We start from the raw sequence: 16,316 nt of genomic DNA, 5'->3' as shown, positions 1-16,316 counted from the left end.
TGGAGAGTTCTGAAGTGGCTGTAGTACCTCAAGGTATCCTTCCATCGGATGAACTGTTACCTTGGAATGTATAGGGACATCTGAGTATGTGTACTATATATGAATGTGTGCCTCCAGCTGTTGCAAAACTACAACTACCAGCAGGTATACTGTTGCTGCATGTTGATTAGAAGTGACTACCTCATGGAAACCTTCCATTGGGTGAAATGTAAGCTTGGAATGTATGGGGACGTTCAAGTATGTGTAATTTATATATATATATATATATATATATATATATATATATGTGTGTGTGTGTGTGTGTTTCCCAACCAGGGTGCCTCCAGCTATTGCAAAACCACAACTCCCAGCAGGTAGACTGTTGCTGAATGTTGATTAGAAGCGACTACCTCAAGGTATCCTTACATTGGGTGAAATGTAACCTTGGAATGTAAAGGGATGTCTGAGTGTGTATACTATATATCAGTGTTTCCCAACCAGGGTGCCTCCAGCTGTTGCAAAACTACAACTCCCAGCATGTATACGGGTGGTTAATTGTTGATTAGAAGCGACTACCTCCAGGTATCCTTCCATTGGGTGAAATGTAACCTCGGAATGTATAGGGATGTCTGAGTGTGTGTACTATATATCAGTGTTTCCCAACCAGGGTGCCTCCAGTTGTTGCAAAACTACAACTCCCAGCATGTATACGGTTGCTAAATGTGGATTAGAAGCGACTACCTCAAGGTATCCTTCCATTGGGTGAAATGTAACCTTGGAATGTATAGGGATGTCTGAGTATGTGTACTATATATCAATGTTTCCCAACCAGGGTGCCTCCAGCTGTTGCAAAACTACAACTCCCAGCATGCCCGGACAGCCGTTGGCTGTCCGGGCATGCTGGGAGTTGTAGTTTTGCAACAGCTTGAGGCACACTGTAAGAAAACACAGCTTTAAAAGAAGGGGAATATTTCTTTAAAAAACACATTTTGTTTTCCAGTTCACATGCATTGACATGATAACATTTGATAACCTCCTGACAGGATGTCAACTTCTATATTCAATGTATAAATATATACTAAAAGGAGAATAATAAAAAGTCAATGATCCGGACCCGCAGAACAGAATGTCACAGATATCCATCACCAATGACATTAAGTGAACAGACACCCACAGTACACTGCAGGAATGTATCCTACCGTAAACCCAAAGATATGACATTCCTCCTACAGTGAAACCACAGTTATATTCTTGTATATAGGAGCAGTATTATAGTAGTTATATTCTTGTATATAGGAGCAGTATTATAGTAGTTATATTCTTGTATATAGGAGCAGTATTATAGTAGTTATATTCTTGTATATAGGAGCAGTATTATAGTAGTTATATTCTTGTATATAGGAGCAGTATTATCGTAGTTGTATTCTTGTATATAGGAGCAGTATTATAGTAGTTATATTCTTGTATATAGGAGCAGTATTATAGTAGTTATATTCTTGTATATAGGAGCAGTATTATAGTAGTTATATTCTTGTATATAGGAGCAGTATTATAGTAGTTATATTCTTGCATATAGGAGCAGTATTATAGTAGTTATATTCTTTTATATAGGGGCAGTATTATAGTAGATATATTCTTGTATATAGGGGCAGTATTATAGTAGTTATATTCTTTTATATAGGAGCAGTATTATAGTAGTTATATTCTTGTGTATAGGAGCAGTATTATAGTAGTTATATTCTTGTATATAGAGGCAGTATTATAGTAATTATATTCTTGTATATAGGAGGCAGTATTATAGAAGTTATATTCTTGTATATAGGAGCAGTATTATAGTAGTTATATTCTTGTATATAGGAGCAGTATTATAGTAGTTATATTCTTATATATATTAGCAGTATTATAGTAGTTATATTCTTGTATATAAGAGGCAGTATTATAGTAGTTATATTCTTGTATATAGGAGTAGTATTATAGTAGTTATATTCTTGTATATAGGAGCAGTATTATAGTAGTTATATTCTTGTATATAGGATCAGTATTATAGTAGTTATATTCTTGTATATAGGGGCAGTATTATAGTAGTTATATTCTTGTATATAGGGAGCAGTATTATAGTAGTTATATTCTTGTATATAGGAGCAGTATTATAGTATTTATATTCTTGTATACAGGAGCAGTATTATAGTAGTTATATTCTTGTATATAGGAGCAGTATTATAGTAGTTATATTCTTGTATATAGGAGCAGTATTATAGTATTTATATTCTTGTATACAGGAGCAGTATTATAGTACTTATATTCTTGGATATAGGAGGCAGTATTATAGTAGTTATATTCTTGTATATAGGAGCAGTATTATAGTAGTTATATTCTTGTATATAGGAGCAGTATTATAGTAGTAATATTCTTGTATATAGGAGCAGTATTATAGTAGTTATATTCTTGTATATAGGATGCAGTATTATAGTAGTTATATTCTTGTATATAGGATGCAGTATTATAGTAGTTATATTCTTGTATATAGGAGCAGTATTATAGTATTTATATTCTTGTATATAGGAGCAGTATTATAGTAGTTATATTCTTGTATATAGGAGCAGTATTATAGTAGTTATATTCTTGTAAATAGGGAGCAGTATTATAGTAGTTATATTCTTGTATGTAGGAGGCAGTATTATGGTAGTTATATTCTTGTATATAGGAGCAGTATTATAGCAGTTATATTCTTGTGTATAGGAACAGTATTATAGTAGTTATATTCTTGTATATAGGAGCAGTATTATAGTAGTTATATTCTTGTATATAGGAGCAGTATTATAGTAGTTATATTCTTGTATATAGGAGCAGTATTATAGTAGTTATATTCTTGTATATAGGGGCAGTATTATAGTAGTTATATTCTTGTATATAGGAGCAGTATTATAGTAGTTATATTCTTATATATATTAGCAGTATTATAGTAGTTATATTCTTGTATATAAGAGGCAGTATTATAGTAGTTATATTCTTGTATATAGGAGTAGTATTATGGTAGTTATATTCTTGTATATAGGAGCAGTATTATAGTAGTTATATTCTTGTACATAGGAGCAGTATTATAGTAGTTATATTCTTGTATATAGGAGGAGTATTATAATAGTTATATTCTTGTATATAGAAGCAGTATTATAGTAGTTATATTCTTGTATATAGGGAGCAGTATTATAGTAGTTATATTCTTGTATATAGGAGCAGTATTATAGTATTTATATTGTTGTATACAGGAGCAGTATTATAGTAGTTATATTCTTGTATATAGGAGCAGTATTATAGTAGTTATATTCTTGTATATAGGAGCAGTATTATAGTATTTATATTCTTGTATACAGGAGCAGTATTATAGTACTTATATTCTTGGATATAGGAGGCAGTATTATAGTAGTTATATTCTTGTATATAGGAGCAGTATTATAGTAGTTATATTCTTGTATATAGGAGCAGTATTATAGTAGTAATATTCTTGTATATAGGAGCAGTATTATAGTAGTTATATTCTTGTATATAGGATGCAGTATTATAGTAGTTATATTCTTGTATATAGGAGCAGTATTATAGTATTTATATTCTTGTATATAGGAGCAGTATTATAGTAGTTATATTCTTGTATATAGGAGCAGTATTATAGTAGTTATATTCTTGTAAATAGGGAGCAGTATTATAGTAGTTATATTCTTGTATGTAGGAGGCAGTATTATGGTAGTTATATTCTTGTATATAGGAGCAGTATTATAGTAGTTATATTCTTGTATATAGGATGCAGTATTATAGTAGTTATATTCTTGTATATAGGATGCAGTATTATAGTAGTTATATTCTTGTATATAGGAGCAGTATTATAGTATTTATATTCTTGTATATAGGGAGCAGTATTATAGTAGTTATATTCTTGTATGTAGGAGGCAGTATTATGGTAGTTATATTCTTGTATATAGGAGCAGTATTATAGTAGTTATATTCTTGTATATAGGATGCAGTATTATAGTAGTTATATTCTTGTATATAGGATGCAGTATTATAGTAGTTATATTCTTGTATATAGGAGCAGTATTATAGTATTTATATTCTTGTATATAGGAGCAGTATTATAGTAGTTATATTCTTGTATATAGGAGCAGTATTATAGTAGTTATATTCTTGTAAATAGGGAGCAGTATTATAGTAGTTATATTCTTGTATGTAGGAGGCAGTATTATGGTAGTTATATTCTTGTATATAGGAGCAGTATTATAGTAGTTATATTCTTGTATATAGGAGCAGTATTATAGTAGTTATATTCTTGTATATAGGAGCAGTATTATAGTAGTTATATTCTTGTATATAGGAGCAGTATTATAGTAGTTATATTCTTGTATATAGGGGCAGTATTATAGTAGTTATATTCTTGTATATAGGAGCAGTATTATAGTAGTTATATTCTTGTATATAGGAGGCAGTATTATAGTAGTTATATTCTTGTATGTAGGAGGCAGTATTATTGTTATATTTTATTTGGACGCAGTGGCTCTAAAATCTCTGAGAGGTGTTTTTTTTCACTGATATTTTGTAGTAAAACCTCACTTACATTACTTGGATAAGGTCAGAATAGATCATCAGATCACATTTATTTATTTGTCGACTTAAAGCAGAAACCTTAAAAATGAAAATTATGACACTGAACGTCCTATAGAAATATTAGAATTTGGCCTTATACCGCGGTTTGTCTTTATTAATAATGAACTGAAAACACATTTCTTAATCTTCTAAGCTTTGTTCTGTGCTCCGGAATAAATTTCATTCTGTTTAATTTCTTTGGAACAGCAGCTTTTCGTTCTCCCATTCCCCCGTTGGTCATTGCACATTGCGCTCACGTTTCAGGCAGAATATATCATTTTTAAGGTCGTTTTGCTTTTTGGTAAGAATTCTCCTTTTATGCTTCTCTTCCTTATAGTTCACCGTCCTGTAATTTTAGGGATAAGTCCCATCATTCTCCGCTCTGCCCAGGACTCGCGCTTTGGTTTCCGAGGCTGAGATGAATGTCTCAAATTGATCCCTAACAAATAGGGAGAAATAGACGGCTCCGGCGGCGCACCTTCTGGAAGTCTTATGTCATGGCTACAGGTTTATGGTGCCATGTCCTCATACTGTTTGCAAAGGTTTCGGCTGTCGAATAAAAGTTAAAGTGGAGCCTTTTGATGTCGTCGTAAAACTTTTGTCAAATTACAAATTAATTCCGGCTACATTTTCATTACACTTTGCCTCGCTCGCCACCGCTGCATATTTTATTAGGTCACAATGACCTTGCGCTTATAGGATTTCAGGGAGCCATAAAGTCGTCTGTTTATTTTACCGTCCTCCCTGTCAGCCGTGAGGGTGCAGACTGCAGCACACAGGTTCTGTGCACCTCATGTATCCTGTCCTTCTTACCTGTATGCTGGGTATTCCAGCTATACACACATCTACAGCTGCATTCATACTTCTGCAGTATGCAAAATAAAATCTATAACAATATAGTGACGAACACACCTATAACAGTCCTGCTGAGTCATATGGGGATATAACTGTTATAAATTGTCTACTATGCACAAGAATATAACTACTATAATACTGCTCCTATGTATAAGAATATAACTACTATAATACTGCCTCCTATATACAAGCATAGAACTACTATAATACTGCTCCTATGTACAAGAATATAACTACTATAATACTGCTCCTATATACAAGAATATAACTACTATAATACTGACTCCTATATACAAGAATATAACTACTATAATATTGCTCCTATATACAAGAATATAACTGCTAGAATACTGCTCCTATGTACAAGAATATAACTACTATAATACTGCACCTATATACAAGAATATAACTACTATAATACTGACTCCTATATACAAGAATATAACTACTATAATACTGCCCCTATATACAAGAATATAACTACTATAATACTGACTCCTATATACAAGAATATAACTACTATAATACTGCCCCTATATACAAGAATATAACTACTATAATACTGCTCCTATGTACAAGAATATAACTACTATAATACTGCTCCTATATACAAGAATATAACTGCTATACGTGCAAATGTAGAAGGAAAAAAACCGCACTCACCCACTCTAAATGTGCTGCGGACAAGGAGGTTATTAATCAGCCGGGGGTCAAGGTCCGGGACAGGTGGAGGAGAGAAATGCTACTAGTTTTGCTCACAACGGAGCTTTATCCAGCTAATATGCCACCAATATAACTACTATAATGCTGCTCCTATATACAAGAATATAACTACTATAATACTGCTCCTATGTACAATAATATAACTACTATAATAATGCTCTTATATACAAGAATATAACTACTATAATACTGCTCCTATGTACAAGAATAGAACTACTATAATACTGCCTCCTATATACAAGAATATAACTACTATAATGCTGCTCCCTATATTCAAGAGTATAATTACTATAATACTGATCCTATATACAAAAATATAACTACTATAATACTGCCTCCTATATACAAGAATATAACTACTATAATACTGCCTCCTATGTACAAGAAAAAAATACTATAATACTGCTCCTATGTACATGAATATAACTACTATAATACTGGCCCCTATATACAAGAATATAACTCCTATAATACTGCTCCTATATACAAGAATATAAATACTATAATACTGCTCCTATATACAAGAATATAACTACTTTAATACTGCCTCCTATATACAAGACTATAACTACTATAATACTGTTCCTATATACAAGAATATAACTACTATAATACTGCTCCTATATACAAGAATATAACTACTATAATATTGCCTCCTATATACAAGACTATAACTACTATAATACTGTTCCTATATACAAGAATATAACTACTATAATACTGCTCCTATATACAAGAATATAACTACTATAATACTGCTCCTATATACAAGAATATAACTACTAAAATACTGCTCCTATATACAAGAATATAACTACTATAATACTGCTCCTATATACAAGAATATAAATACTATAATACTGCTCCTATATACAAGAATATAACTACTATAATGCTGCCTCCTATATACAAGACTATAACTACTATAATACTGTTCCTATATACAAGAATATAACTACTATAATACTGCTCTTATATACAAGAATATAACTACTATAATACTGCTCCTATATACAAGAATATAAATACTATAATACTGCCTCCTATATACAAGAATATAAATACTATAATACTGCTCATATATACAAGAATATAAATACTGTAATACTGCTCCTATATACAAGAATATAACTACTATAATACTGTCGCAGTTTATTAGATTTTTAGATCATGTTACATGGACTCTTTTTAATCTATTTTAGTGTTGATATCTAGTTCTTCTGCTTAGTTTATGCACCAGGAGGCCTCTGAACCTGCACTTGGGCCCTATGCTCATAGTATACGCCCGGAGACAGTCCTTACGGTATATGCTGGGCTGCGGTGTTTCACTTTTCAGGAAAGCTTATTCTGCTGAGGGAAACACACGCTGTATTTCTATGCGAGCCTATAGGGGACACCTTCCCAGCTTTCTCTCGCTGGTACACATTGGATAATACCGTATACCTTCTATGAAGGAAAAAGGCGAAGTCTGTACAGATACTGAATATCTACACTTCTAGATTTCATAGAAAATAGTTCTGCACGACAAATATTCAATGGGGGAGATTTATCAAAACCTGTCCAGAGGAAAAGTTGCTGAGTTGCCCATAGCAGATTCACAGGACTCACAGACCGGATCATCATCATTTTTTTTTATCATTCCCCGAGCTGTGATGTCACTTAAAGGGATTTTCTTGTCTTGACAGTCTGTGTCCATAAGGCTTGTAATATAGTCTATGGAAAACAGCATAAGAGTCTATTCATGAGGCGGAATTTCCGATTGCCGAATTCTACTTGTGTAATTCCGCCTCACATTAATGCCTATAGACTTCTATGGGATTCCACACTCCCTTGGGCCCCCTTATTTTTGTGCCTAGTAGGTTCATGGTAGGGCTGGCCCTGCCTCTGCGCTGCTCAGTGTTTTAAAGCTGCCGTGGCACTTAATAGCGCAGCGGGCACTTTAGACAGTGAGTCTGCTGCCGTCCGACCCGGGTCTGACGAGGGACATCGCACAAGTGATGTACCCTCTCAGACCTGCGCAGGAGGACTTTAGTCATGTCACTTGTCAGGCCACCGCCGGAGAGGAGAAGCTCTGCGCAGGCCAGGTAAGTGTGTCTATGTGTGTGTCTTTGTTTGTGTCTGTGTGTGTGTCTGTCTGTATGTTGGGGGAGGGACTATGCTACCTAATGTGAGGAAACTGCTACCTAATGTGAGGAAACTATGCTACCTAATGTGGGGAAACTGCTACCTAATGTGGGGAAACTATGCTACCTAATGTGGGGAAACTGCTACCTAATGTGGGGAAACTATGCTACCTAATGTGGGGAAACTGCTACCTAATGTAGGGAATCTATGCTACCTAATGTGGGGTAACTGCTACCTACCAAATGCTGCAGATTAATGTGAGTTGCAGTGCAGTTTTATGGCATAGTACTTTTTTTTTGTGCCCCCCCCCCCCCCCAAAACAAAAAAAGGGCACATTCTTTGCAAAGAGGCCCTCTGCTGTCTGTATCAGACCCTGTTCTGGGTTATAATACAGGATATAACTCAGGATCAGTACAGGATAAGTAATGTATTGTATGTACACAGTGACCTCACCAGCAGAATAGTTACATAGTTACATAGTTAGTATGGTTGAAAAAAGACATACGTCCATCAAGTCCAACCAGGGAATTGAAGTGAAGGGTAGGGAAAGGGATGTAGTTTTATATTTCTGCATAAGCATTAATCTTATTTTGTTCCAGGAATGTATCTAACCCTGTTTTAAAGCTGTTAATTGTTCCTGCTGTGACCAGTTCCTGAGGTAGACCATTCCATAAATTCACAGTCCTCACGGTAAAGAAGGCGTGTCGCCCCTTTAGACTAAACCTTTTCTTCTCCAGACGGAGGGAGTGCCCCCTCGTCCTTTGGGGCAGTTTATCCTGGAACAGTTTTTCTCCATATTTTTTGTATGGGCCATTTATATACTTATATACGTTTATCATATCCCCCCTTAAACGTCTCTTCTCAAGACTAAACAATTGTAACTCCTTTAATCGCTCCTCATAGCTAAGATGTTCCATGCCCCATATTAGTTTAGTCGCGCGTCTCTGCACCCTTTCCAACTCCGCAGTGTCCCTTTTATGGACAGGTGCCCAAAACTGAACAGCATATTCCAGGTAAGGCCGTACCAATGCTTTATAAAGGGGGAGTATTATGTCCCTGTCCCTTGAGTCCATGCCTCTTTTTATACATGACAATATCCTGCCGGCTTTGGAAGCAGCAGCCTGACATTGTGCTATTCTGTAGTCTGTGATCTACAAGTACACCCAGATCCTTCTCTACCAGTGACTCTGCCAGTTTAATCCCCCCTAAGACATACGACGCATGCAGGTTATTAGTACCCAGATGCATAACTTTACATTTATCCACATTGAACCTCATTTGCCAAGTGGATGCCCAGACACTTAGTCTATCCAAGTCATCTTGTAACCTATACACATCCTCTATAGACTGTACCGTGCTACAAAGCTTGGTGTCATCTGCAAAGATAGAAACAGAGCTGTTAACACCATCCTCTATATCATTGATAAATAAATTAAACAGCAGCGGGCCCAGTACTGAACCTTAGTGAGTACAGCTCTGGAGTATAATACAGGATATAACTCAGGATCCGTCAGGGCTGATGCAAGGATTTTTGCCTCCCTAGGCGAAAGCTAATTTTGCTCTCCCTCTTCATGTTATCACCTTACTACTGGGGTGACACACTGTAACAAACCTCCTCATGTAATCTCCTTACTACTGGGGTGACACACTGTAACAAACCTCCTCATGTAATCTCCTTACTACTGGGGTGACACACTGTAACAAACCTCCTCATGTAATCTCCTTACTACTGGGGTGACACACTGTAACAAACCTCCGCCTCATGTAATCTCCTTACTACTGGGGTGACACACTGTAACAAACCTCCGCCTCATGTAATCTCCTTACTACTGGGGTGACACACTGTAAAAAACCTCCTCCTCATGTAATCTCCTTACTACTGGGGAGACACACTGTAACAAACCTCCTCCTCATGCAATCTCCTTACTGCTGGGGTGACACACTGTAGCAAACCTCCTCCTCATGTAAGCACCTTATTACTGGGATAACACACTGTAACAAACCTCCTCCTCATGTAATCTCCTTACTACTGGGATGACACACTGTAACAAACCTCCTCCTCATGTAATTACCTTACTACTGGGGTGACACACTGTAACAAACACTAGTTTAGCAGACAGTATAACATTTAGCAGTATTAAATAGAGAGTTACAGCACCAGTATCACACATAGAGGGATTAGATACACAGCTCAGCAAACAGTATCACACATGGTGATTAGATACATAGCTCAGCAGACAGATCACATATGGGAGATTAGATACAGGGGCTCAGCAAGCAGGATCACACATGGGGGTATTAGACACACAGTTCAGCAGACATATTAAACATGGGGGGGTTAGATACATAGCTCAGCAGACAGATCACACATGGGAGATTAGATACAGGGGCACAACAAACAGTATCACACATGGGGGGATTAAATACACAGTTCAACAGACAGATATGACATGGGGATTAGACACAGGGGCACAGCAAAAAGTATCACACATGGGGATTAGATACATAACTCATCAGACAGCACATGGGGGCGTTAGATACAGGGGCTCAGCACACAGTATCACACACTGGGGGATTAGATACACAGCTCAGCATACAGATCACACATGACAGGAGTCTCACCAGGTCAGCATCTCTCTCCGGTGGCTCTGAGGTCAGGAATGTCCGATACTTCACTGAAGACACGTGGAGCGCAGTGCTGAGGCAGAGACCTCGGGGGAGGGAGCAGCGCTCCTCCAGCAGGATAAAGTAAGCAGAAAAGCTACAGTAATGTGGTGGTGGTGATTGGGGGCGTTTAAAGCGGATGATGGTACAGTGGATCTGTCAGCGCTTCTCAAGATAATGAGGAGCGGGAGTACAGTGGAGTTCACAGCGTTCCTCCAGGAACATGAATGTCAGGGTGGGGGTGTTGTGGGATGGGGGCGCTGTCACAGACGATCGCTGCTTTTGCTTGTAGTGCTCCTCCAGTGTACAGCGCTCCTCCAAAATGGGGCGTGGTGATGCTATCAGGCCTGTGCTGGGTGGTTAAAATGCTGATTGCGTTTGCTGCAAGGGGCCGCTCTAGGCGGTTGCCTACTTCGCTTATAGGCAGAGCCGGCCCTGGGATCAGTACAGGATAAGTAATGTAATGTATGTACACAGTGACTCCACCAGCAGAATAGTAAGTACAACTCAGGAGTATAATACAGGATATAACTCAGGATCAGTACAGGATAAATAATGTAATGTATGTACACAGTGACTCCACCAGCAGAATAGTAAGTACAGCTCTGGAGTATAATACAGGATATAACTCAGGATCAGTACAGGATAAGTAATGTAATGTATGTACACAGTGACTCCACCAGCAGAATAGTAAGTACAACTGTGGAGTATAATACAGGATAGAACTCAGGATCAGTACAGGATAAGTAATGTAATGTATGTACACAGTGACCTCACCAGCAGAATAGTGAGTACAGCTCTGGAGTATAATACAGGATATAACTCAGGATCAGTACAGGATAAGTAATGTAATGTATGTACACTGTGACCCCCACCAGCAGAATAGTGAGTACAGCTCTGGAGTATAATACAGGATATAACTCAGGATCAGTACAGGATAAGTAATGTAATGTATGTACACAGTGACCTCACCAGCAGAATAGTGAGTACAGCTCTGGAGTATAATACAGGATATAACTCAGGATCAGTACAGGATAAGTAATGTATGTACACAGTGACTCCACCAGCAGAATAGTGAGTACAGTTCTGGACTATAATACAGTGTATAACTCAGGATCAGTACAGGATACGTAATGTAATGTATGTACACAGTGACCCAACCAGCAGAATAGTGAGTACAGCTCTGGAGTATAATACAGGATATAATTCAGGATCAGTACAGGATAAGTAATGTAATGTATGTACACAGTGACCTCACCAGCAGAATAATGAGTACAGCTCTGGAGTATAATACAGGATATAACTCAGGATCAGTACAGGATACGTAATGTAATGTATGTACACAGTGACCCAACCAGCAGAATAGTGAGTACAGCTCTGGAGTATAATACAGGATATAATTCAGGATCAGTACAGGATAAGTAATGTAATGTATGTACACAGTGACCTCACCAGCAGAATAATGAGTACAGCTCTGGAGTATAATACAGGAGGATGTTATTATTCAGCCTTTCCTGTTGGTTTGGATTTTATTCTTGCACCGCGGGGCTCATGATACATTTGATTTGCCGGTTGTCTATGAAGCAGTGCTCTTCCTTTTTTACTGGATCAAAGTTTGTTGAACTTTTTTTTGTGTGTTTAATTTAGTTCTGAGCCAATATTTTTAGAACGATTTCTCAGGTTAATCTACCATTAACCCCTCACATCCCAGCTGCCTCCAGGCGTAGACATTCTGTGAGCGCAGGTTTATCTCTGTCGTGCTTCGTGTTGGTCGTCCTCTGGGCCTGATGAGAAGACACAGACATCTCACCGATCATGCCGGTAATTGCCTGTGACTGACTCTCTAGGACTACTTTGGGGATAGCCAAATCCTCGCCTTTGGAAATGCACTTGTAAAATAGAACTCCGGTGAGAGCGAGCAGTGTCATCCCCTCCATGATTCATGGCGAGATGGCTCGGTATTTCATTTATATAGGTGACTTTAGTGCCTTGTCTCTGTGAATTAGGTGAGCCGTGCACTCAACCTTCTGCATGTCCTTCAAAAACTTAACACTCTCTTCCTGTGTCATGTCCCTGCAAGCCTAGGAGCTGAGACCTCACGGGGGGCGTCTGTCTTCTTCCTAAATTAGGTCATTCTTCTTTATTAAACATGAGACCCACTTTTAGAGATATATAGGGGGTAACAAGGGGTGAAGGAGCCAATAGTAGATGAAGGACACTGTATATCATCTTGTAAATAAAGCTTTATCACTGTATATAGGACACACATGAAAGCTATGTATGCATGGAAGCTACATGGATTTTGCTCATGTTCCGGACAGTTCCTGGCATGGACAGAAGTGTCAGCAGAGAGCACTGTGGTCAGACAGAAAAGAACTAATCAATGTGGAGTCCACTCTGTTTAGTTACATACAGTATTGTCTAGATTAGATACAGTTGAAGCAAGCCTTGAAGAGTACCGGTCATATCACACAAAAAAGATGTTATATCTTACTCAGTACCTAATCCTCATCATGTACATATAATTGTTATGTGTCTTGCACCTGTATTTCTCTCACAAATAGCTTATACCTGTTGCTTACTTGGTTTGACATTCTGTGCTCCAGAGGGGACGTGTCCTCCCTCTGCATGACTCATCTTTCTCCCTGAGTCTGCTGTGCTGGGTCTCTTCATCCAATCACTGCAGACTGCTCTGTAACCCCTACTCTCCGTTTTCATGCTGCAGTCTGATAGGACAGGAGTGAGCACAGAGGAATGCTACTCCCACCCTCACTTCCTGGACTTTGTGCCTGCCTGTGCGTCATCTGGAACACAAATGATGCTGCAGTCGGACAGGATTATTTTCTTGATAGTACAAGGACCCCTAGTGGTCTTTTTTTTATAAGCCATGATTTCTATAAAAAGGAAATACGTAATGTTTTGTCAAGATGTGCAACATATAAAAAGTTTTATAATCTGACAGTACCCATTTAAGTCAGGGCCAGAATATAGGGATCACACACTGTTCTGTTTCCTTCACCAGCGTGGGGAGCAGTGGTCTCCAGACTGTGGCCCTCCAAATAATGCAAACTCTCAGACACCTGAACAGCTGTTGGGACAGTGGAGTGGTTTCCAAATCTCGACCCTCCAGCTGTTACAAAACTACAGTTGTAGTTTTGCAACATTGACTTATCCAGTTGAATATAAGTGAGTAGTTGGATGTGAGGCTTTTTATGAGTTATTGATGCAGTTTTCCCACAATTGTAGGCAAAATTTGCAGCTATTTGTGACATTGAGGCAAAATGGCACCATTTTTGATCACGCTTTCACCAAAATTGCAGGTTTAACACACCAAAAATTAAGTAAAAAAACTCAATGAAACTCTAAAATCGCAGACTTCAGTGAACAAGTGCAGCCACCTCTCCTATATTTGCTTGTGATAAGGGGGACACATGTGGGGTCCAGGTCCCAAGGATCGAATGAAGGCCCCACCATCATCAGGTCTGTCCTCCCTCAGATGTGGGCAGTATTTAATTGACTATTAGAGTATTGGGGTGGGGGTGGGGGGTTGTAGTGAAAGGGTTGACGTGTACTTGTAGTTCCTCTCACAAAAAGCAGGGAAAGTAAAGGTTAAGGTTGCAGATGTCACCAGTGGCTTGAGTAGTAATGAACCCCAAGTGTGCCCTAAAGTCACTACAAAATTTGTTCAGGGTGAGGGTCTACACCGGTGGCATGTAGTCTGTATCCCCCGTAGTATTTCCTGGTAACGATTTCCTGGCTGATGGTGTATGTGGAAGGCCCTTAAAGGGGTACTCCACCCCTAGACATCTTATCCCCTATCCAAAGAATGGGCCTTCCACATACAAGATGTGTGTGGTGATCGTGGGGGGATCCGAGTGGCCATACCCCTATGATCAGACATCTTATCCACTATCATTTAGATAGGGGATAGGATGTCTAGGGTTGGAGTACCCCATTAATGTTGTGCCTGCAGTGTAAACCAAGACACCAGGACTCAAAGGGTGTTGCAGCATTTTGATTAACATTTACAGAACCTCTGGCACATAGTGGAGGCACAAATCTTAATCAGTTCCAAAAACACAGTACCTAGAGGATGGCAGGTGGTACTAAAGGGGTTAACTCCACGCCATCTACATTCATGTCTATGGGAGGGGGCGTGACGACCTCCAATAGATATGAATAGAGGGGGCGTGACGTGACATCATGAGGGGGCGTGACGTGACATCATAAGGGGGCGTGGCGTTATGTAAGTTCTCCAGTCCTGGAAACAAAGAGCTTTCCGAGAATGGAGATGCAGCCCCGCATAGAATGCAGGTGCTGCATGGAGATTGCGGGGGTCCCAAGCGGCAGGCCCCCCGCGATCAGACATCTTATCCCCTATCCTTTGGATAGGGGATAAGATGCCTTTGGCCGGATAACCCCTTTAAGTAGTTTCTTAGGGTGCGTTCACACGGCCGTCTGTACCCTTTTTTATCCCCGTTTCGGTTCCGTCCTTGCCGACTGTAAACGGATTAAAACGGTTTTAAAAAAATCCCATTCATGTCAATGGGATTTTTTTACAATCCATTTACATCCGTTTGTAACCGTCTGCACTCATTTCCGTTTTTTTTTACGGCAGAAAAAAACGGCACATGCAGTATTTTTTCTTCCGTACAAAAAAGGGAAAAATAATGGAAACAGTAAATTTAACATTGAAGTCTATGGAAAACGGATCAGAGCTGACCGCCGCTTCTAAAGCGAAAGTGAAAGTGACCCGGCTGCTCTGAAATTGCGGCGTCCCGAACAGCTGACAGGACACCGGGAGGGCCCTTACCTGCCTCCTCGGTGTCTGATCGGCGAATGACTGCTCCATGCCTGAGATCCAGGCAGGAGCAGTCAAGCGCCGATAACACTGATCACAGGCGTGTTAATACACGCCTGTAATCTGTGTAAAAGATCAGTGTGTGCAGTTTTATAGGTCCCTATGGGATAACAATGATCAGTATAAGAGATCAGTGTGTGCAGTGTTATAGGTCCCTATGGGATAACAATGATCAGTATAAGAGATCAGTGTGTGCAGTGTTATAGGTCCCTATGGGAGCTATAACACTGCAAAAAAAAGTAAAAAAAATGTATTAATAAAGGTCATTTAACCCCTTCCCTAATAAAAGTTTGAATCACCCCCCTTTTCCCATAAAAAAAATAAAACAGTGTAAAAAAACTAAAAATAAACATATGTGGTATCACCGCGTGCGTAAATGTCCGAACTATAAAAATATATCATTAATTAAACCGTACGGTCAATGGCGTACGCGCAAAAAAATTCCAAAGTCAAAAAAAGTGCATTTTTGGTCACTTTT

General features: G+C 38.4%; 1 protein-coding gene across 2 annotated transcripts in view; it reads left to right on the top strand.

Moving 5' to 3' along the window:
- The window catches only part of SORCS3 (sortilin related VPS10 domain containing receptor 3), a 680,789-nt gene that overhangs the window by 109,671 nt on the left and 554,802 nt on the right, over positions 1-16,316 (top strand). The window contains exon 1 of one of the 2 annotated variants that reach the window (XM_056530531.1): positions 7,920-8,273. The exons of the other annotated variant lie outside the window; for it this stretch is intronic. Within the exon in view, the coding sequence (XP_056386506.1) occupies positions 8,187-8,273 (87 nt within the window). The 5' untranslated portion in view covers positions 7,920-8,186. Of the gene's footprint in view, positions 1-7,919; positions 8,274-16,316 lie in introns of those variants that run through there. 2 annotated transcript variants of the gene reach the window in all.

Source organism: Hyla sarda, chromosome 7, assembly GCF_029499605.1.
Source record: "Hyla sarda isolate aHylSar1 chromosome 7, aHylSar1.hap1, whole genome shotgun sequence".
Lineage (NCBI taxonomy): Eukaryota > Metazoa > Chordata > Amphibia > Anura > Hylidae > Hyla > Hyla sarda.
Note: the sequence above shows the minus strand (reverse complement) of the source record. Positions and strands in the feature narration are given on the sequence as shown.